The sequence below is a fragment of the Falco rusticolus genome, chromosome 7, assembly GCF_015220075.1.
Source record: "Falco rusticolus isolate bFalRus1 chromosome 7, bFalRus1.pri, whole genome shotgun sequence".
Classification (NCBI taxonomy): domain Eukaryota; kingdom Metazoa; phylum Chordata; class Aves; order Falconiformes; family Falconidae; genus Falco; species Falco rusticolus.
In genome coordinates this window covers 51,530,885-51,554,737 of record NC_051193.1, presented here as the reverse complement: position 1 = coordinate 51,554,737, position 23,853 = coordinate 51,530,885, and the positions used below count along the sequence as shown (strand labels likewise).

General features: G+C 44.7%; 2 protein-coding genes across 2 annotated transcripts; both read right to left on the bottom strand.

Annotated features, from left to right (window-relative positions):
- Positions 1-5,640: 5,640 nt before the first annotated feature.
- LOC119151267 (synaptojanin-2-binding protein-like) lies at positions 5,641-13,855 on the bottom strand. Its single transcript, XM_037395020.1, has 4 exons — positions 13,733-13,855; positions 9,688-9,824; positions 8,013-8,108; positions 5,641-6,542 (listed from the first exon to the last, which is right to left on the bottom strand). Exons 1-4 carry the CDS (start codon positions 13,797-13,799, stop codon positions 6,402-6,404), a joined length of 441 nt encoding a protein of 146 aa, XP_037250917.1. The 5' UTR covers positions 13,800-13,855; the 3' UTR covers positions 5,641-6,401.
- A 379-nt stretch (positions 13,856-14,234) lies between these two features.
- Positions 14,235-23,595, bottom strand: LOC119151264 (disintegrin and metalloproteinase domain-containing protein 20-like). Its single transcript, XM_037395015.1, has one exon. The coding sequence runs from the start codon at positions 18,157-18,159 to the stop codon at positions 15,991-15,993; it is 2,169 nt and encodes a 722-aa protein (XP_037250912.1). The 5' UTR covers positions 18,160-23,595; the 3' UTR covers positions 14,235-15,990.
- Positions 23,596-23,853: the final 258 nt, after the last annotated feature.

The window sequence follows — 23,853 nt, the reverse complement described above, 5'->3', positions numbered from 1 at the left end:
TAAATAACCACAGAACTATCTAATTTAGCCTATTTCCCATTTAACAGCTTGATGTCCTTCAATTAACGTCAGCAATCTACATTGGAAACGATCTATGAACTCTGAATTTTAAGTGATCCAGGGAAACAGAGCTTCTAGTCTATCTGCATGAATGTTACTAACATCCAGAGTAGCTCTAATGGTTCATCAAGTGCTTATTACTAGTTAGACTGAAGTAGTTGAAGCAGGTGGCTGGGTCAAAGATGAAAAAACAGCATAGCTTGTACCTCACACCACTACTTCATTCCCAGAAAACACCGTGTTTAGATCAGCCAGTCCCAGCTGCGTTCCCTGACTTACCCCCTCATCCCCCCATCAGTCCTACTGAACCAGGTTCAGCTGTCATTTCTCTTAAATCTCATTTCATTTTCTTTAGGAGCACACTTCCTTCACACACTCACTATGAATGAGAACAGGTTTATTTCAGCTTTTCTCTTCTCATCCACTCTAAGTCTCCCCAAAAATACTTTTCCCAGAGATGTTGTAGCCATGGATATATAGACAACCCTGCTCTCAAGCACAAGCAGAGCTGTCTCTCCAAAACTCTGCTTGCCTTTGCTAAACTTTCTCTCTCTCTGGAAATACTCTGTCCCAGCAACAGAATGACATGCTTAGCATAAACTGCACTTCTGCTGCGTTTTCCCAAGTAGTGGATACACAGTCATCTGGCTGGTGGGCCCTAAGATCTGCCTACCCTGCCCATCCAACCCACAGCAGGAGCTCAGGTACAGGTCTAAAGTGGACTGCCACCCTCCAACAACTAGAAACATCTTTTCTCCCAGCACCGCCACAATCAGGAACTTAGGAAGGTGAGACAGACAGACCTAGCGAGACATCATAAAGGGCAAAAAGGACAGGTCTGGAGCTGGGGGTTGTCCTGACATCAATATAGGTCTTCAGGGGTATTCCCAAAACTGGAATCCAGCCCCTACTGCTGTAGAGACTAGACCACTCTGCTTAAAATGTTGATACCTCAGCAAGAGTCTCTAGCGTCCATGTAATCCTAGAGTGAAGCTGTTAGGGCTGCTTTGGGCTCAGTTCAGAGCTGATCACAGCCTCTTACTCTTGTAACTGCACAACCTCCACTACCTCAGAGAAGAGCACACTCCTGCTTAGTGTTCTGGGTATCTGTCCTCCAACACCTGACAAACCAGCCAGAACAAGGGCAGTCACAGAACTAAGTGCCAACACTCATTTCCAAAAGGAAGAGAAAAGAAGTAACACCAAGTCCAATAGCTAGTTCAGAGCAACTAAGGGGATACAGTTGAATTAACAAACATCAGTACCTGCTGACACAGGGCAAAAGCAGCAATTTTTCTATGACAATTGCTTTTGTGTCAGGGCAAAAAATGCAAGCCAGGCACAAATGCTAGGCTGCTGAGAGGGGGTGAAGAGGGATGAGAGGGAAGAGAATTTTACCAAAGGGACACATGGCTGGAAGACTTGGACACAAACACAAGCATGAAAGCTTGGTGAACAACCTCCAGTCATTCACATGCCACTTTGAAGAACTGCATACTTAGCACAGTTATTCTTCTTTACCAAGAGTGCCAGCCTAGGAAAGTTGGTTTGGGCAGTCAGGTAGGAGATACAGAGCTTGCTCTACAGCAAAGATCACCTGTGATCAGTTACAGCTGCAGCAAGGACAAAACCTTTCAAACTTGACTGGAAAAGCCATTTCGAGTTTGCACATTGCTTGTCATTTAAACCAGTGTACGTTCTCATTGTACATGGATCCTTCTTCAAGGGTGCTTTGAAAGGCCTGTAGTCCCTTCTCAGCTGCACATGGGGAGAGACAGAGCAGAGCTCCAGAGAGGACACATACTGAGCACAGCAGCATGAGTCTACCTAAGGCTAGCCCCAAGGAAAACCCTGAGGACAAGGGAATAGTTAAGGCTCTCCTTCAGACTTCTGCATGTAACCCTTCCCACGGGCCCCCAGCCTGTGGGACACCATCCCATTAGTAAGTTACCTACTCTTTTCTTCAACCTGAGTAGAGGAAAACAACTTCCACAGGTAAACTCCACATCAACAAATTAGGAAAGAGAATGGCTCATAAAGCTCACCTGACCTGATTATTACCCTTGTATCAATCAGCCTCTGCCAGAAAGTGAACAGATGAAGTTACTGACCACTCAGATGTAACCTGCTTAGTACTATGCCACAGGCCGATACATGTATTTTTTTAAAAAAATCAATTATATACTCTATCAAAATGCATCCATTAAAGAGACAAAGAATCTAATTATCAGGAGATACCAACAGTTACTGAAAAATCATAACACAGGGAGAAGCTGCCTCTGTACCAAATTCCATTCAGTATTCTCACCAATGATTTAGCAGAAGACAAAACCAGTACCACTAAAGATAGCGGACTGGTAAATAATACCACAGACAAGGCAGAGAGTGAGTGATCTGGGCCTGTCAGAGTGCACAGCCGTCCCAAACAGGAGGTGCAGTCATTCAACAAAATGGAAAGGCAGATACCTTCACTCACACCATGCAGGTCACATCAGGTGTGGACAAGGACTTAGAAGTCAGAATATACAGGCACTTAACACTCGTTTCTAGTGTCACTCTAGGACCAAAAGGGATTGCTCTTTTGATCTACAAACTGGCATCAAGAAGATTTACCTCTCATGAGGCAATGGTGTTTATTGTGGTTTACAGACTCCTTAGGGCACTTGAGAAAGCAAATGAAGAAAGGGAAAGCTGTATACCACTTCTAAGAGATTTGTAAAAGTTATTTAAGAAAAGCCAGCTCTTAGGAGTTGGCTTAAATTTCCTTTGCACCTGTCTGTACCTTCACCAAAAAAATTTTAAGGGTTTGCAGATAAAAAAATTTATGGAAAACTCCGAACATATGGCATTGGCATGCTCAATAGCGAGACTCCGCACGTGGTTGAGGTGTCTGGATTTTACAAAGCAATACAGCAACACTGGAAAGGTACAGAAAGCCACAAAAACTACTCCCAAGAGAAAAAGTATCTTACACTATGAATCTCAAAGGGCTCAGCTGGCTTCATTTCTTAAAAATAATGTGAGGGGTAAGACAATTACAACACACAAATCCCCTCACAGGGAGGAACTACTGGTTATGAGAGGCCTCTTTAATCTAGCACAGAAAACCTAACAAACCAGTTGTTGGAACCTAAAGGCAAACTGAAAGCAAGGCACCTTTCCCTCCCACACACTCCTTTCTAGTTTGTTTTTAATTAAAAAGCACCAGCAGTAGTGGATCTTCCTATCTTCAGATCAAGTCTGGCTGCTCTTTCTTACTGTTGCACCTAAGTTAATTGTGTATTATTAGTACATACAACTTGAGACTCTCTCAAATGCCTAGAATATACAGGAAATCAAACTAGATGGATTTGTCTTTATATTAAGGATATGAAACTCCAGGCTTCATCAGGTCACCAAGTTCACAAGAAGGCTGAGGGAACACATGAGAATGGGGGAGAAACATGGGGATTCAGGAGTTTCAGCTGCCCTCAGAATTAATGGCAAATGAATTTTAAAAAAAAACCAAAAACAAAACTTACAAATTACAGTTAGGATGCTTTTTACATTTCTTGTCAAGATTTCAACTTTTTTTTTTTTCAGAACATAAGAGACTGAAGTTGTAACAAAAGTTAAACTCTCTCTGATCACTTGGATTTACAAACTGTCCTCATTAGATATATTTTTTTTAGTTCACTTCTTCCACAATGACAGAATATGTATATACAGCATTCAGTGTAAAAATGAAACTCGGGGTTAGAGAAACCACAGAGTGGAAAAGACTTTGGAAAACACACACAGTTTAGGTGAGACAGTCTAGCTGCTGCAAGTAATATGAGACACAGCTCACAGGAGAGTTTGGGGTTGGGGTATTATTTTCTATGAGGATTTTGTCAATAAATGGGACAAGAGATGGCTGGGGATTGGAAAAGGGATTGTTTGGTACTCCTCAGGCACTGGTTTGAAGGAGGCAGACACGGGAAGATGTTCCTAAGGGTTAGGACATTAAATTGGACAGTTTAAATTCTGAGTAAAAACTACTATTCAGACTTCTGAAAAAGCCACTGAGTTAATCCTGTGGTATTAAAATTATTCAGTGATTGTGAAAAGAAATCCAAAGGAACACTATGCACCAGAAGAGCCTTTTCTTTCTCAGTAAGCTACATTATCTGGGCACTGGATATAACCCTGCCCCCATAACAAACTGCCTGAGACACAGATGGTAATCATGTCTGGGCAGTATCAAAATCCCAAAGCTGAAAAACAAAAACCAAAACCCCAAAGGCTTTGCTTTCTCTGCTTACTTCAATAGGAAATGAGTAAAACAAACCACTCCCTTGTGCAAATCCTCATCCTCCTAGCCTGTTACACATACCTGCTCTCACAGACACTCAACTCGGGCAAAGGCTAACAAGAGGTTTGTCCCAGACAAGCCTTTTTCTTACAATTTGCATCTTTATTCTAATTGCTGTGATACAACAGCATCAACTTCTAATCATCTGCCTTAATACATGCACGTGCTTCATGTGGACACCACAGCCAAAATTCAGAGCAGGTCACAGACATGTAAAGCTTGTTCATGCTGCATATGTGAAGATCTGTCTGAACAGCTGTTCTGTTATCCGCCATAACTGGTTTGCAGGTCAAGGCAAGTCACTGCATGCATCGGCCCAGGCCATCCAACACCAATATATGTTCACCAAACCTCAAGTCTGTTCTCAAAGTCCCCTACGAACACTGAGCGGAATTCCTCCTGTTTCCTCTTCCCATTATATTAGCACAGTTTTTAGGCCAAAGCAAGATTTAATGTGGTCTAAGTGATCTGACACTCCATGGTAGTGTAGGAATGTCAGGGATAACAGCATACCATTTCTGCCTCCAGCAGACAGTAGTACAACCCTGAGGGAACACACAACAACTTTAAACACATCAGCAACTTCATGCCAGAGTAATAAAGACTGAAGTAAAGCACCAAGACACTGGTTTTTCTTTGTCTGAATACATATATTGCATAGGTGATTTTTTTTTTTTGGCACCATACAGACCAGACCATGCATTTTGCTTTTCCTTTACAGAAACAACAAAACACGTTGATTTCTTGGAGACAAGAGAAACAGGTCTTACTCCAAAGAGCTCATGTCAGATGGGGCATTTAAAACCATTCAAATCACAGTGAGATGAGACTCTGCAGGTAAATTCAGCAATATGCTTTCCAGAGCAAGGGTCTCTCCCTTTGGTTTTACTTGCTAAGCCTTATCCCGGCTTACATCTGCCAGTCTACCTCCTGAACATCACATTAGTCTTCACAAACAAGCAATATAGCCAGGACAACCCCAGCTTACTCTCGGTTTCTCCCTTTCAATCATCGTAAGATTTTCTGACTGCAGAGAGCAAGTTAACTGCTACAGAAAACTTTAAATAAATTCCCCACAAAACAAAACAAAAAAACCCCAAAAAACCAAAACAAAACCAGACCTTTAACCTGAGAGATGCAGACTTCAATCTGTTTGCTGGATGGTGGGCCTATTGCTTCATTGCTAATTTAAAGACTCTTCTGCAGCTTCAGCATGTCCAAATCTCTTGCCACTGCTTATCCTTGTGATTCAATTCTCTGACTGACTGTCTCCAGTACCCTAGCATTTTGTGGAAAGCTTTCTCTTACAACTCTGACCCAAGAATGAGCAGTCATGAGCAGTCACTCAGGCAATCAGTCTTTTTCTAGCTGCAGGCTATCTTCTATCTTTCCAGAGCTGGTAGAATACCTCACCAATACCGCATATTACTGTTAAATCATCAGCTATACCGATGGTTTTACCTGTGAAATCACAGGTTAGATTTTATACCATTTTCTTAAGGCATTTATGTAGCAACAACCAACAAAAATTCTATGAAAAAATAATATACCCTCCGCATTACTTCTCTTTATTCATGGTTCAGACAGGGATCATTAGTTTCAAGAAAAAAATCAGTGGAAACAAGGCAAAGCCTCTAGTAAATGTTTTGATGTAAAACCACCCCAATCCCCACTCCCTATAACCAAAAGCCGCATCTTAAAACATGGAATAGATGAATGTGTTTGAAAGTTCATGGTGCAAAACAGAGGGGGATGGCAAAACCTCCTCAGATTAGTCAAAAATACAGCCATCCCACTCTACGTGTGAACACAGTCATCTCCCTTCCCCTTTTCCTCTCTGCTTCCATCCATTCTGCAACAAAATCAATATATAAAGAACAGCAGCAGCAGCTTTATGATAGGCAATCATCCTTTTTGACATCAGTTTGTGATAAGATCGTTGATTCTCCATCTTTAAATTACATCATAGCTGTGTAAAATATGCAGTGATATCCAAAATGTGAAATCTTCACATCCGCTGTCGATACCTCAGCAAGATCCAGACTGCTGCCACAGCAAGCGCCAGGCCTGGCACAAGAATGGTGGCTAGAGGAAGCCCACCTGATTCTCCATCGCCTTGATGACCCACAGGGCCATTTTGTGGCTGCAACTACAAGAAAAAAAGAAGTATTTGTGTCAGAGCCTATCACAGGAAAGCCCCCAGTTCTCTGTCAGGTTCAAGGGATTTGTAAAAGATGTGCGAGACAGTTTCTCCAGGTACCTGTACACTCCACAGAACAGAAAGGACAGTTAGAACGGCTTTGGATGGACTCAGCTTTACCGCAGAGTACCCAGTTGCTACCAGGCACCCTCATGTTTCTCTGTCACTTTGTAAACCAGGACTCTTAACAGCAGAAGCAATGACACACACATCAGTCATCCCTTGACGCACTTCCCACCACACCATTTCCTAGTGTCTTTACCAGGAAAAGGGCATCACTAATTATCTCCAATTTTCTTACCTGCCCTGTACACTGGTCCAGATTTACTCCTTTACTAAGGGAGTATAAAAGGGGCCTCAAACCCACCTCTCCTCACCAGCATGCTTCAGGCTGATCAGTATTTCCTTTGTCAACTTCAATGCTATCCCGGGATGTTCAAATTACAATGGATTATGGATTCCTCTCTTTCTATATCCAAAATGGTCCAGTATATTTAAGCTATAGCAGACAACATGTCACAGAATCATACAACAATTTAGGTTGGAAAAGACCTTTAAGATCATACAGTCCAATCATTAGCCCAGCACTGCCAAGTTCACCACTAAACCATGCCCTTAAGTGCCACACCGACACATCTTTTAAATGCCTCCAGGGATGGTGACTCAACCACTCCCCTGGGCAGCCTGTTTCAGTGTTTGACAACCCCTTCTGTGTAGAAATTTTTCCTAATACCTAATCTAAAGCTCCTCTGGTGCATCTTAAGGCCATCCTATTGCCTGTTACTTGGGAGAAGAGACTGATCCCCACCTTGCTACAGCCTCCTTTCAGGTAGTTGTAGAGAGCAGTACAGTCGCCCCTCAGCCTTCTTTTCTCCAGGCTAAACAACCCCAGTTCCCTCAGCTGCTGCTCATATGACTTCTGCTCCAGACCCTTCACCAGCTTTATTGTTCTTCTTGGGACACACTCCAGCACCTCAATGTCTTTCTTGTAGTGGTGGGTTGCACACACATCTCAACACTAACACGAGTGATGACCTCTGAAGCAACAGGGGAGTTTTGTCTCGAGTAAGATTCTAGCCTCTGAAACAAAATTGGAGAACCTGAGATTCTGTCTTCACAAACAAACCTTTGCCTCACAAGGGAGATCTGTGAGAAAACACAATACACTCCAACAAAACAAAGACCTAGGGACTTCTTCAAACTCACCCCTTCTCTGATACTGTTACAAACAGTTAATGCATGGATGATTACACCTGTGGTCAACTAGACAAGGCCATAGTTCAAACAAAACCTTTATCTATTATTCACAACGAACACCTGGACATGGTATTTTTCTGCCTCATGAAACAGAGAATTATCAATCATAAAAACCAGTCTAAACTGAGACAGAAATAATCCTAAGAAACAGGTAAAACATACCCTGCGCTGAATTTTCAGAGACACGTCACAGCCTGCATTCTTGAACAGTTCCACAGCATCCTTGTGCCGCAAATTCTTCAAGTCTCTGCCGTTGACCTAGTAAAAAAGGAAAAGGAGAATCAGTTGCTGAAGGGCAAAAAGCAGATTTTTTGATGATGCAAGCTAACATAGGAAGGAGATAAGAAACTTCCTCTTTCACAAAATTCTGCATTTGGGGCATGATACTAAAATCAGCAAGATCCATATTCATCCATTCATATTATAGATGTATTTTTATATGTTGAGAGATAGCATGAGAAACTCCAAGCCAAAACACAGAGGTACTGAAAAAAACTACCTAGAAGCAAAACCAGAATATAAGACGACAGTTGCGTCATTAGCAATTTCTTATGTTGTTGCTTTACTGGAAACAAATCAAAGGTATAATTCTCACAGCTAATGAAATTGAAAGAGCAGCCACAGCAAAATTATTATTATGAGTTTCTTTCCCACACTGTTCCCTCTACTGGTCTATCTTTGAAACCTTTCTGTTTGAAAGATTGGTGTAAACATACATTTAAAAGCATACTGATGTAACAAAATAAAGACTTACATATATATATATAGGCATCTACTTTGAAAGTGTTAGGATTTTTTGTAATTTAATATCTTAGGATAGAAGGTTTTATAACCTACTTGATTTCATTCACTAACTGATGATATTCATCCTAATTTTTCTTTTTCAACCCCATTACCCCTGATTGTATGCCCTGAGATCACATCCAATGCCTCCCTTCTCTTGATATTTAGACTCCCCAAACAGAAGTATGTAACTATTAAACTGCCAAGAAAAGATCGGATAATGTTCTCCATTTAACTTGGTATCGTTTTCTGGATCAATAATAGGCTCCAACTACTGCAAGGCACTTTATAGAGGCTAAAAAGATTACATGTGTAACATAATAAGCAAGTATAAAATAAAATTAAAAGATCATGTATCACACTAGGAGACATAACTTCACTCACGAATTTGTAAAGCATATTGTCTTTTATGATTGCCAACTGTCTAAAGAATCAGTGGGACTGAACCTCAATCACTTTAAAAATTCTTTCTAAAAGGAGAAGCAGCCTCTATTATTCCCAGTATGCTGAAATGAAGAGTTTTATGACCTTCAGAAGTTTTAGAGCCTAAAAATCCCCCTGAGCAAAAGAATCAGCAGTAATCACAGCCTATCAGTCAAAAAATGGAAACTTAGAGGTAGAAAACCTGGAAGTTTATTTCCACATGTGTAAATGATGATTCACTGTGAGCAAGAGAAGAAACAGTGGATTCTAAAACCTGGAAGTTTATTTCCATGTGTGTAAATGACGATCCGTTGTGAGCAAGAGAGGGACCAACGGATTCTAAAACCTTAGGCAGGAAAGTCGCAGAGGAAATACAGACACATCACCAAGGAGTGCTTCTGAGACAGATCAAGAAGGCAGAAGAGATGGGTCCACGTGTAGAGGCACTCATCTCCTTAGTGCTCAAAGCTCTCCCCAAAGCACCAAATTAGCTCCTTCATGGAATTTGCTCAGCATCATCTAACTGCATGCATCACATGCCTCCTCTCTGTGCACTGCAATGGCAAACCCGCATCACATCACTGATCACAGCGTTTCAAGAACACATAGGGTGACAGAAGAAAAGGCTTACCGCTAAAATTTTATCTCCTTCTTGTAACCGGCCATCAAGGTAAGCTGCCCCATCCTTTTTGATCCAGCTGACATAGATGCTGCTGTCATTGGAAATGTACGGCTTATCTGTCCCACCAACAATGTTGAAGCCCAGGCCTAAGGTAAGCCAAAGAGAAAGCTGATGAGAAAAAGCTCAAAGCTTCACACTTCCTTGCTGTTGTTGGGGACTGTACCTTCCCACATTGTCTTATTTTCTCTACGATACTAAAACTCCCAGCACACAAATCTGCATCATCCTTTCCAGCCATCACTGTCTAGCAAAGTTATTCTCATGAAACTGGTCTTGAAAGCAGAGAAGAGACACTGAATGCCTGAGGGCCCACATGCTTTATTCCATAAAGCATCCATGAGCCATTTTCAGGTGGGCGTTGGGAAATGCATTTCTAAGACGACAACTGAGCCCTCAGCAGGAATGGAATATGTCTCTTCAGCACAGCATGAAAGCAAAGCATTCTCCATTTCACAGGAGGCTACAGTAAATCATTACCTTTGAGCAACAAGAAATCATGCCCAACAAGCATTTCATGATCTGGGAAACAGAGTTAGGAAAGGCAAGGAGCATTAGACCCTGTCTACAGATGAGGAGACGGGCAAGCAGAGCTGTGCTACCAGCTCGAGGGCACCTAGAACTCAGAAGGCTCCCCTTCCACATCTCAGGAGTTGAAACTGGCACCTCAAAAGAATAAGGTTAGCTTAGATGCAACTACTTCAAATTGTATGTAATCACTTTGTCCTGTTTCAGGAATTTAAAACACGTCAGGAAATAAAGACAAAGTTCTCAGATTTAAAGCAAAACAAAATGGAACACACATACATTAAACAAAACTGATGTTCACTTTGTATTTTTGTTATGTTTCCTATTGTTCTTTAAAGTAAGCTTTGATTACAGATCTCTAGCTGGAACCAGCTGCTGGATGAAAGTGCAGTTAAAGATTAAGACTTCTTGTTTCACAGAAATCCCGAAGAACAAACTGAATTCAAAATCTGAAAAACGACAGGTTACAAAAGCACATTGCCCATGCACATGCAGCTAAGTTTCTCTGTAAATAATAAGTGACAAGGGTTGAGAAAGATTCCCTAAGAAGAGGCTTGCAATGAAAAAAGAGAAGTTGAGGGGGAAAAAAAATATATACAACCAAAGTAAATGGAAGAAGAAAAAACTTCTTTTTTTCCTGACATAAATTAGTCAGCCAAGACCTATTGTCAAGATCAGCTGAAGGCAAATTCTCCCCACATTCAGCCAGGCTGATTTATTTATTTTCTCTTTCTTTTCTACTTCCTCTCAAAGTTAGGATTAGAAAGTTTGAGAAGCAGAGTTGCAAATGAAAATAAAATCGCCTTGTGCCTGCTGGGAAGCAGCATTTTAAATCAGTCATAGGAGATCAAAGGATGTATCAGATGAGTCACGCTATTTTAAGTGTGCATCTACAGCTGTGAAGTAAGGAAATATTAACGGCAAACTTGCTACACCTTTTTTCTTTTTTCTCCCCTTCCTGGCAGCTTCAGAGAAACAAGGAAGAAAACGGAAGCAGCAGCAGACTGAAGAAACACTGACATTTCAGCTATTCTATATCTATCCCAAGAAGGGACAGTTGTGCACAATAACACACCATTCAATAGGAATTAAAAAAAATAAATCCACAATCCTAAAAATTATTTGTCATGAAGCTAATGACCTGAGAACATGGAGAATGAATACTACAGAAAGTACAAGGTTTAATCACTTTTAAAAAGCCAGAAAGAAGGAATCAGGAGTTTCAGAACACACTGATTCTCTACATATAAAGAAAAAAACCCAAATATATATGAAAGAAGTATACATTTTACAAGTTTTCATTCATGATTGGAAAAATGATTAAGTGTCTCAGTTTTCATCAGCAGAGGCAATATTAGATAGGAGCAGATATTTGTGACAAAAAGAGGCAGCAGTTCATGCCCGACCAATTTAAGTATTCACAGGGCTTCTTCACTCTGTCTTTCCTTTCCAGCACTTAAAACTTTCACTCTGACTAAAAATATCTTCCCTATCTTTCCTTGAGCTCTCTGCTATTCTCCTCTTTCCAGTTCATGCAGCCATAGAGACACAGCATAACCGCGAGAAAAGGAGCAAGGGGAAGAAGACGGCACATGGCGCTGCATCTCTTGTCTACAAGGGACCAGAAGTGGAACTGCAAAGCTTTAAAAGCAGGTGCTGGGCTAAACTTCTGACCTTCCCTGAGGCTGCAGACCTCCCTATGCCTCATCTACCCCCCTCCCCGAAACTTCAAAAAGTTCCTCCAAAAGACATTTTTAAAAAAAAAAATGATTGGCAGGATTAGGAAAAGAGAAAATTAATAATGTTACAAATTGAACCAATGAAGTTACTTAGTTTTCCATAAAACCACATTTTTCTGCCTAATTTCAGCCTAGTATCTCAGAAGGAAATTTGAGAGACATACACACAGTTTTGTCACTGTAAATGCATTCCCCCCGTTGGCAAACTTTTGCCAGAGATGTTTAGCAGACGACCCGTTTTAAGAAGTTGCAGTCAGAACTCCAATTACAGAGATTACGGGATCACACTGTGATTTACAGAAAACAGTGCTTTTTTCCTTCCACAGAAATAAATAATTGTTCACATGGCAGGACCTTCAAATCAAGTGACGTAGTTAGAAACCTAACTCTAAAAGTACACAGCCCACCTTAACGATGGGACAAATGCTGCTTATGGTAACAAGATTTAAACTGCCTTGGCTGCATTCAAGACCTGTCAACACTGCCCTTTCAACATCCGCTTCTACCTCCCTCACAATTTTAGGTTCCCAAAAGTATAGAAACAGCTTTCCCATAAAAACTGGCTTTCTTTAGCAAATACTTTTCACTGACAAGCATGGCTTCATTAGCTCGAGCTTGTGGTTGTGCAGGCAGGGCTAAGCAGCTTTCAGACCAGTGGCCGCTTTTAGGCAAGGGTGGCAGAGGGCTGCCTGCTGGGCTCACCCTTTCGGTTGTGATCGCTGGCACAAGGGCCAGGACAGACCCCAGCCCTGCACAGGAACTACCATCACCCCGGAGAAAGAAAAACGGTACACACACCAACAGTGTGGGTGCTGCGGGTTCCTGCAGGGCCCATGGAGCCAAGGGTTCCTGGGGGGCCCGTGGACCCAAGGCCGACTGGCAGCCGCACCCGGCAGCTGTACAGGCAGAAGGGCTGCCACGTTTTCTTTCGTGCTTGTTTTAATTAAAGAGAAGGCCTCGTGCACCAAAGTTCAGCTCCAGCTCCAAAACCTCGCTGGAGCCTGCGGTTCTTTGGAGCCAGGATTTTCCTCCAGAGCTGTAGATTTGGTGCTAACTTGCTGCGCTTCTGAAAGCGTGATTGGAATGGCATCAGAAATTCTGTAAGAATACAAGGGTGGACAGGTGTCTGCAGACTTCCACGAGCGCACATGCTGCTGTGACCGGGAAAGCGAAGCCAAAATAACACCACAGGGGCTGCCCTGCTCCCTCTCCCTCCCAGCCTGCACTCCCGCCACCCCGAAGCCCCTGACGCTGCCCCCAACAACTAGCACGAAGCTGACGGTACAGGGCACGGTCACTTTGAACCAATATCTTTCAAAACGCTCCCTAACGCTGGGTAACCCACACGGCTGAGGGCTGAGCACCTGCCACCTCACTGGAAAGCAGGAGATGGCAGCTCCGGGAAAGCCAAGAGCGAGCCGGCCCACCCCAGACACCGGCCGCTGCCGCTGCTCGTACCGGGGACAAAGCCGGGCCCAGCCGGCTCCCCTCACGCGGGACACGGGCTTTCCCCGCCACGGGCCACCGCCAAGGGCACGCCGTGGCCGGGAACCCCAGGGTTACCGCACCAGTGCCTGGGAGCGGGCACGGCCAGGACCGTCACGCCGCTGCCCAAGCGCCGCCGAGCCCCCCGGCCAGCCCCCACCATCGGGGCCGCGCAGGCCTCGGCGCGGCGGCCCCGGCCCGGAAGGGGCCAAGGGCCCGGCGCCGGGCGGCCGCCCCCGGCCTACCTGAGGGTCGGCGAGTGAGGCTGATGACCTGCTCGGAAAAGCCGCCGCCCGCCACGCTGCCGTTCATGCTGCGGCCTGAAGGTGAAGTCGGCTCCTGGGGCAGCCGCTGTCGTTTCCCCGGCTGCCACCGCCGCAGGGCCGTGCCGCGGAGCGCTGGGAGTTGTAGTCCGCGCCCGGCCGCGCCGCCCGGGGAGCGGGCCCGTCTGCCAGCGCGCGGCCCGGCTCGCCGCGAGCACCCGGGACGGGGGGGGGCGGCTGACGAGCGCTGGGGCCCAGCACCGGCCCCTGACCCCGGGGCTCGGCCCTAGCAGTCGGCCGGGATCCCCCAGCGGCCCTGCCCTCCGAAGCGGTGCCCGGACGCGTCCGGAGCGCGATACATACCCCGGGAGGAGGGCCCGGGAGCCGCAGGGGCCGACGGAGCCGGGCTGCTCCCTCGGACCCCTGAGGCCCTCAGCGATGGGCTCTCACCGCAGCGACGACTGCGGGCCGGGCCTCGGGGGACCGTCCTCGCCTGCCGGGGCGAACAGCACAACGCCTCGCGCAACGCACCGTCCCCGGCTCCGGCACCGCACCGCTCCCCAGACTCGAGCCGGGTTCCTCCTGAAAGGTTAAGAAGCGGATAAAAGTACGCTAGAGTGGGTGTAAAAGAGCCTGCAGAGCCTTAGGTTCCGAACCACAATTAGCACATCGAACCGCTGTGCTGACCAGTGCCGCCGGGATCAGTAGATACATGACTATGTCCTGTAGAAGGTGTTCAGTCTGAGGATTCAGGACATTCCCTCAAAACTCTACAGAATAGATCATTACCTAGCAATAAATGAGGCAAAGTAGTTCAACGTTCCATCTAACAGAGAAGCCACTTGAACCTGGGACTCCTGCACCTCGGGGAGTTCTTGAACCAACAGATTATTGGGAACAATACCGCAAGGCAAAATCTATCCCTATTTATTTCCTTGTTAAAGTCTATCCTTATCTATTTCAGCACATGCTACAAGTGCGGCAGGAGAGGCAACAGGAAACAATGAACAAGGCCCAGTGCAACTGAATCCCCTAGCTGCCTGGCGCTGTTAGGACAGCCACATCTACACGCTGCAGAAATTCCTCTGATGAAAATGAGGACCAGGTGCTCTGGTCTTCAGTGTTACACTACCTTTTTATTCATTCAGTGTTGCAGTACAGATAATCTTCCAATTAATGCAGTCAAAAATACGTTATCTGCACTTCAGGATTCCTGAATTTTACAGGGAGGGAGAAACACAGCCTGTGTGCTGGATCTCTGGACTAGAGGAAGAGCACGCCACGTGCCTTCATGCTACAACATTAACACTTAACTGCTAAACTGAATGTTAGGACACCTGCCTCAGAGGTGGAAGACAGGCATTCAAGGCCCAATTACACCTGCAATGATGAGCAAAACCATGACTTGTCTAGCACAGGAACTATTAAGAAAGAAACAACAGACAACTTGTTCTTGTGAGATGTCAGGTTTGGTGTCACTACACTCCTGACGTACATCTGACGGTTCAGATCTCTAATGCTTACTGGCATGATCCAGCTGATTCTTCTCCTCCCTCTCGCAACCTGAAGACCCTGTTCCCTACAATCTACCTCCCTCTTGAAGGGCTACTCCCTGGAAACAGTTGGAAGGGCTTATGCCACAGACACCTGCAGCATCTCACTGCAATACCTGCTTCTTGCTAATACCTTTGCATGCCACAGATGGGAAATAAATGGAGGCTGCAAGAGCAATTTTCTTCTCTTTTTGTTTATTAAGGAACGACAGAAGCAGGATGCTCACAAACACCTCTCCCCCTGAATGAGAGAAAACATTAGGTGGAGTACATTGGAAGAAATAATTCATTTACACCTGTTTTAAGAAGTTTACATTTGTAAACTGTTGATATGAAGCATAGAAGCTATACCTAACAGATTACCTACTGCTTCAGTTTAAAGAGCTCAAGGTGCAAAGAAGAGCATGCCTTACTGCCTGCGTTTCTTAACTTAAAATACTCAAAGATATCATTAAATGCAGAGTAAATGTTATCACATCAGATTAGAGCAATTCAGAACGTGCTGCGTTATTTTGATGAGTTATCAGCTGGCTCTGCTCAAAGAAGGTTTCTCCAGGAGCACCTGAAGCTACTGCTTGTTGGTCTTCAGCAAGCGCTTTGTGATGGATTTTGACTCGCCGGCTGGCATTCTCCTTCAGGGACTGCTGGCTTTTCCAGTATTTTAAACAACTGTCTTCTTCTGTGGGCCTATCTCCTCCTGAGCCATCCCACTCTTTCCCATTTATAACATATTGTAAGGGTTAGTCCAAAGATACAGAGGGAAAGAAGAGCAAGTATTGTGATTCCTGTTTTCACTCTCTGGGAAATCCTCCTGGCTGGAGGGGGTCCACTGTCAATGCTGCCTCCAAACCCTTCTTGTTCACAATATGGAGGAGCCCAGCCATACCTGCAGTGACAGTTCTTATGATTGTTACACACTCCTCTGTTATGACACCTTGTCACGTTACAGTCGTAGTTCAGCACTGCTATGCTGGTACATGTCCTGTTGATACAAAGCATGTCACTACCACATGGTGTGCCAGCTTCCACAGCTCCTACATCAGCCGTTGGCATCCCTACGTGATAGTCGAGACCCCAACACTTTTTATGTCCAACAGGGGTTTGGACTAGCGTTACATGGTTCTGCAAGAAAGGTAATGTCCCTATGTTTTCACACTGGACCCTACCACATAAGATATTCTTAATACTGCATTTTGTAAAGTGGATATTGTCACGAATACCACAGTTCCCAAACCGGTCGCCTACAGTATTCACTGCTTTGAAGCAATCTAAAGGGGCTGCCCTGGCTTGTTTGCCAAAGAGACGCTGGCACTGTTTACTGTGGGAGGGACATTTTCCTCGATAGCAGTAAGCACCATCTGTGCAAGGGGTTCCATCTTGTATGTACGTGTCCAGTGGGCACTGCGGGGAAGTCCCATTGCAATACTCTGGCAGGTCACAGTCACCAGTACTTGCTCTGCAGAGCGTTCCTGCTGGAAGGACCTGACAGCTCTTGCAGCATTTTCCAGAAGCACAGACTGAACCTGCAGTAAATGTACAGTTCGGGTGGCAACAAGGATCCTTTCTACAGTCTGCTTCTGAACCACAGTCACATTGCTCTCCGCTTTCTACTATCTTATTCCCGCAGTATTCACGCTTCATGGTGTAGAGAGTACCGGGTGCTGGTGGTTGACGAATGCAGGCAGCGCCACGCCCAAGCAAGTCAAAGTAGTCTTTATAACTGCAGTCACTGAACGCATCGGTGTCGGCGTTGTTTTCATACATAATGCATTTCTTCCGTCTGCATTTACAGCCCTGTTTGTCATGGCGCATCCCAAGAGTATGGCCCAGCTCGTGGACAAACGTGGTAACAAGTGAGGACAACTTCCTATCAGTGAAGGACACAACTGCTGACGACCACTGGTTGTCACATATGGACCCTACAAATGCCAATCCCAGGCTCCCTCCAAAGTTCTGAAATGCAAATAAGTGAGCGGTATCATGGCGCATCCGTGGAGACAGGTCTGACTTTCGCCATTTGTTGAAGCCACCCAGTGTCTTTTTGATAGAGTTAGTAACGTTTATAAGGTTGCTTTTGCTCCAGATCTCCAATCCAACAAGAAACAGCCGGACAGAAAGCTGTTTATAAAGAGCATCCCCAATATTGATGACTTCTATGACTTGCTTCAAGACTTCGGTTTCGTTCCTGCCCGACTTCACAAACCGCATGTTGTCCACGACCACTACCAGCTTCACATACCTGGCGTGCGTCCACCAGTCCTTCGGCATCTCCCCCTCTTCTGCCTGGGGGACCCTGAACCAGGGCAGCAAAGTGTTTTGGTGCTGCAGCTCCTCCAGGGTCAGCCCACAGGTAGGGCGCCAGGGGTCGTTGGCCGCCTCCATGCGGTAGAGGATGTGCCGGAAGGCTGGATCATGGGGGATGGGCTCGATCTCATAGGTGCCATCCTCCATCCAGAGCACACCGCGGAGGCCGCTGCCACAGTTGGCGAGGGCCACCAGGGAGCCAGGACTCCCCTGCACCTCGCCCTGGTAGAAGCAGTTGTCGTGCACAAAGGGGTGCTCCTCCCAGGGGGCCCCGTCCTTGCCGTAGGTGACCAAGGTGAAGGGCTGGGAGACCAGGCCCCGCCTGGGCCGCACGCGCAGTACCTGTGGCCGCCCCGCCACCTCCAGCCAGTAGGCCACGGCCAGGGGGTCGGTGCCGGCGCGGGGGCTCATCTGCCTCGGCACCGTCATCCACATGGCCGTGACACGCAGCTCCCCGGACAGGTCCCCTGGCATGGCCAGGCACCCCGCCAGGCCCAGGAACACCAGCAGCACCTGCAGCGCTGCCATTGCTGCTGCCCGGTGGTGGCGCATTGTGAGGGGATGGGGCCTGGAAGGGCCCCGCCCCCATGGAACCACCTGAGGTCACAAACCGCCTGTTGACCTTTCAGGGGCCTGAAAGGTTGCCTAGAAACATCCACCCCCTCCTCTTTGAGCACCTACAGAACCTCTAGCGGGGAGGAACAAAAAAACTGGCTCACCACAAGCATTTTCAAATTAATGTGTGTTTCTCCTGAGCAGATATGGCGAGGAAGGCCCCAGCTCAGCTTCACACTCCATGTCACGGATGTTTGCATTGAGGAAAGGGATCATTTCGTTAGAGCACAAAGGAGAAAACTGTTTTAGTAGCTCAAAGGCTGGCTTTTGCTTTGCTCACTTTTCTTATTAACAGGTAATTTTAGGAAAAGACTATTCCAGCTCAAAAGAGTATTCAGAAAAGCTTGGGGTCTGAAATGAAAAAGCACAGAAATACTAGTCTCCCAGCTGGTTACCAGGACACACCATTCCTTGGCGCCCTTTCTTGGCATGCACCTTACTATAGCTACTACAGCTATACACATGCACACCTACACAAAAAAAAAAAAAAAAAAAAAAGTAGAATCAGGGAGGAATTCACTTCCACTACCTTCAGTAATTAAAGCCAAACTAAGAGTACCTCGTATAAAAGCATAAAGCCTACCTGCGCCACAGCTGCTACATACCTACAAGGTGCCTTTATTACATCACTGACTTAAACGGCCTTTTTCCCGCAACACGACCCTTCTAAAGTGTGAGAAACAAACAAACAGAGATTGGCTTTTCGCTAAGTGCTGTGCTAGACAGGTAACAAGCTGCCCTGCTCGGGTCCAAAGTTCACCACGAGGAAGATAGCTGACTTCATCCCTGCACGACCACCAGAGGAACCCCAACGACTGAAAAGCACAAGCGCAGTGGGGGTGGAGTTCTTTAAATCATTTCAAGGAATATGTATATGGCTGGTGCAACCTCAATGGTAGAAGTAGATCATATTTGAACCTGTTTGGCGCGCCTCTGACTACGCGCCCAGTGCTGCGGTTTTTGCTCTTTGACCTTGCCTCACAAGAAAAGATTTCCGAACCTACCTTTGGCGGGTCAGGTATTTATAACAAAAGGTTTGTGCTTGCCAGAGCACTAGGAACAGAGAGCTTACAGGTACACCTACCGCTTGGCTGCCACCCCTGATTTAGGGAACAGCTCCATCAAGACACAGCTATATGACAGCGATCTGGATTGCTGCGGTAAGACAGGATCTCCTGTGTGGCACAGCTACGTGCACTGGGGTTTTGGCACGTAGCGCTGGGATTTGACATAGCCACAGCTGTTGTCTTTTGGGAACTGTTCACAACTTTCTTTTCAGCAGTGAAAGCACGTCTGGGATGAAGTCCAACCTGCCACGTGGCCCTTATCCCTCTCAGCTGCAGGAAGTGCATGCTCTCACCAGCCCGTCTGCATCTCAGGGATCCTGCCCTTTGGCACCAATGCCTGGGTGCTGACCATCACCCTGGCACGGGCAGGAACACTTCACATTTCAAGCTGCCCAAGACAGGCACTGCCCCTTGGGAGGCTGAGCAGTAAGAGAAGCTGGCATAATGCTCAGAGCCTCCCGCTGCTGCCTCATGCCCCAGGGCTAGTGGGCTAGTACCCTGAGCCAGGCACATGGCAAGCCTAAGCTACAGCTGTGGAGGTTACCATGAGCTGTCCGAAGGGGCTTCAGATTCTGTGAATTGGCACCTTGTTTATTCATCGCAAGCATGGCCAGCATTAGTAGTGTACATCTTGTAACACAGTACCTCAGATTAAAAGAATGAAAACAGGAGGTCACCTGCTTCTGTTAGGATCCATCTAGAAAGACTTTTCTAGATACTCATGAATGTATATTGTTTGAAAATTACTGCTTTACCTAAAAGTGAACAAACTCATGACCTGTTAGCCTTAGATCTATTTTCTTATTAGTTTTTAATTTTAAAATTACAGAAACTATTTTCCATGAAGTATTTTATGTGCCATTAATTGTTGACTAATTGTCCACTACTCTTCAAGTATCAGTTTTGCATTCCATGGCTGTGAACTACGTCAGATTATGTCTTTTGAAATAAATATCTCAGATCACAGTAACTATGACAGAAAAATCCTATTACATAATCTTTGTGTGCAGTGTCTACAGTGCTATTTTTAAATGTGCGCTTCTGCTGTGTGATCACTCCTTAAGTTACAGAAAAGGCCCTGCTAAATCAGTCTGTCAACTTGCTAGAGAGACAGGTCTTACTTGCTCCCAGAAGTTGCCTACTCATTACTTTATATTAAGATAAACATAAGTATATAGTTAGGACTAGAAAGTTCTCTGGTTCCATTATTGAACTCAGGGCAGATTTTTCTTGGGCAGAAGTGTCAACATAAGTTTGCAACACTGCACTGAGCACCTAAGCAAGCCCTTCAGCATCAAGGTTACATAAAAAGAGATGACACTTTTGTGTTCAGGTTACCAGAGCCTTGCACTTCTGTACTCTGATCAGGTAAGGATCAAAGTGGAGGGAGGGAAGAATTTTCGTTATATGACAAAGAACAGGCTGGAAGAAAAAATGACTGACCTTACAGTAGAGCAGGGGAAAAAAAAATACTGCAGAAATCCATAGCTACTTCAATGGCAGAAACATTTGTCTGGCAGCTGTAACTGGCTTTCTCATGACTCATCAGTGTTTTTCAAATTTTTTTCAATCTTGTAGCCCCCTAAAATTTCCAGTGAAGGTGTATGCACCTATGGAATTGAATTCTACCAGCAAGAAGTTTACTTTTCTCACTGTTTCTCACTATTGAGTCTTCAGGAACAGGACACAAAACCCCAGCAGCCTTGTGGATCACAGGTTGAATTCCACTGTCCTAGCAGAAAGAAATGAAGCCTTCTAATTGTTGAGAGATCAATAATGCATCATAACTCACTCCACTGGGAAAATTTCTCCTCACGACCCATCCATCTATGATCCACATTAGGCTATGAAGGACATTTTTTCACATAGTGACTATTTGTTCTCTGCATGATTACAGGACCAAAGCAACACTTCATCAAAAATACACGTTCCACTCCAAGAAAAAACTGTCTTGAACCTTGAATGCCTAGCTGTCATTATGTGGTTTGCCATTGCAAAAAATAACAAAGAAAATACTGAAAAAGCATATCACATCAGCTTTTGTTCAGAAGCCAGCTGTTGGTTCAGTGAAGCCACAGGCTATTTGCATAACCTATGTTCACCATTTTTCTCACTGGGAACTTCCACGTCTCAAAATAAAGCTAATCTCTCCCCTTTGCCTTGTCCCTCTTACTGCCCATACCCTTCTAACCTTGCTCTAAGTACAGCTCGCTTTGGCAAACAACACATACCGACTGCCCAAACGGCATCTAACCTTCTTTGCCAAGAAAAGGTTACCAAAATACAGAGTATTGGGGGCAGAGCGACAAAGAATAATGGGCAAGAACAACACATAGCCTGGTCAGACCTTACTTTAGTGAAGAGTTGAAAAAGTATTTCTGCTGCATCTGAGACACCATTAGTATTACACAGTGAACTGAGGTAGCTAGAGTCCGGCTAGATTTTTGCATGTATGTGTGTATATGTGCACATGTATATATACATTTACACATACCTATCTGTTCATGTGTATACACACATTTATATATGCTTTCAGGCTCTCAGGAGAATGTTTCTAGTAGAGTTTTAGGTCATTTTTAGCTCCTGCTACCCTGTGATTTAGGCCAATAAAAGCCCTTTTGAAGTCTGAATGGTTATTATCTAAGAGCAAAAAGTAGAGATAGTTCTGTACAACCAAATCGCTCCTTTATGCAAAATAAAGTGACACACAGGGCAAATTTCAGAACCGCTTGCTTATTTCCCTTTCATCTTAAGCTTTACAAATACTGAAGGTCCTTTGAAGGACTCTGGACTTCAGTGCTCAGGCTCCAAACCAAGAGGCTGTGTATAAACACTATAGACAAAAAGGCTTCACACACTGGAAAACACTGACTAGAATGTAGCTGCTTAACAGCTTTTGGAGTTTAACAGCAATATCTGAATGTCACTTCAGTAGGTTAGTATCAAAGCTCACTTAACTGACAACATTATTTTTGAACATCTTATCAGCAAGTTACAAGATCAGAAGATATTTCAATCCCTCATTTCCTCATATGGCAAACCTTCAGCACTGAAGGACAGCTATTAAGAAATTCATACGCTCATTGGTAACATCCCTTACTGCTTTAGAATGCAATTCCCTCAGGACAAGATCATTCCCCTGGACGAGACCTTGCATATTCAAATGCATTGTTTCACACATGGAAGCCATCTTCTATCCTCTTAATAGCTTAGACGCTGGCACTTTAACTCAGATGGGATCAGTCCAGAAGCCCATCTTTCTTAATGCCCTCTGACACCAGCCAGTACCAGATATTTCTGCAGAAATCAAAAGGCTCTTAAAAGATGCAGACATGAGGACAGTCTGTCCCTTCAGGTTCCACCCTCATCTCTGAATGAGCTCAAATTCTGAGCGTGGAGCATAACGATTCAGTCTAAATGTAACTCCAATTCAGCTTCATTAACTTGTCCCCCTATTCTTGTACTACAAGACAGAACAAGAGTTCTACTTTCCGACTTGCTTCACAGTATTATTTTTCTTGAAGACTCAAACTAAAGTCTTGGTCCTCCCAGTGGCTTCATAGCAGAAACTTTCTCCTACTCATTTTATTGCCCTTCTTCAAACCCCTCTACTTTAGGGGAATTCTTACTCATGAGCTGTACAACACACTTATTTCAGGTGAAGTCTACTGACTGACAGAATACTTTGCTCATGCTATGTGTTCTGGTATCCATTTTTGACCACAGTTGTATGTGCCTTCAGCAATAAGCAAGACATCTTTCTTCTGCTAGTAATGTTGAATCTTTCCTTGGTGTATAAGTAATTAACTTTTGTCCCTCAACCAATAAAAAACCTCAACAAAACCAGAACACCCTAGATCTTCATTACAGTGCAGCCTAGTTGTCCGTCTTGTTTAATTTTTTCCAAATGACATATAGGTTACTAGTAATATGACTAACTACAGAGAAATTGAGCTCCTTTAATGGCCATTTCCAAGGACTTTATACTGAACATCAAAAATCCAGCAAGGGTTCCTGAGGTTCCTCACCACTCATGCCTCGTTTCTGGAGATCCCCCCTTCCATCATGGGGGTGGGCGAGAGGATAGTTTTTGTGCTTCTTGAACTCCTTGCTTTCAGAGGAATTTCTTTAATACAAGAAAGAGTCAACACTTTTTTGTTCTAAGTGTATTCACACTACCTTGTAATTAATCAATGCTGAATAATTACCTCTGCCTTGTTTTGAGCAACCCAGAATAACCAATTTGTGTATCTTCACTTGATTTAAGAGTTCACACTAGCTTATTATCTACTTCTTATCAACATTTGGAGAAAACAGCTGTTCAAATTTCACCCACACAGTATGAAACAAAGCTAATACACACTTAAGTACAGTGACATATGAATTTAAGATCTGTATATGCATCAACGGCAAACAGCTATTGGCTTATCTACATCTTTAATGTTACAGCTTTGGGTTACAGGACAAAAATTACATGGGTCTTTCCATCATTCAATAGCTACTCAGCTACAGCTGTTTTAAGTTACTGAAACAGAAAAAGCCTCTTATAACCTCAAAATGAATT

Bases quoted from the DNA above. Each gene is read 5' to 3' on its own strand.
- LOC119151267 (XM_037395020.1), bottom strand. From the start codon at position 13,799: ATGAACGGCAGCGTGGCGGGCGGCGGCTTTTCCGAGCAGGTCATCAGC. The intron at 9,825-13,732 runs GTAGGCCGGGGG...GGCTTACCTTAG, and splicing joins CCTCACTCGCCGACCCTCAG to GCCTGGGCTTCAACATTGTT. The intron at 6,543-8,012 runs GTATGTTTTACC...TTTTTCTTGTAG, and splicing joins CTCTGAAAATTCAGCGCAGG to TTGCAGCCACAAAATGGCCC.
- LOC119151264 (XM_037395015.1), bottom strand. From the start codon at position 18,159: ATGCGCCACCACCGGGCAGCAGCAATGGCAGCGCTGCAGGTGCTGCTG.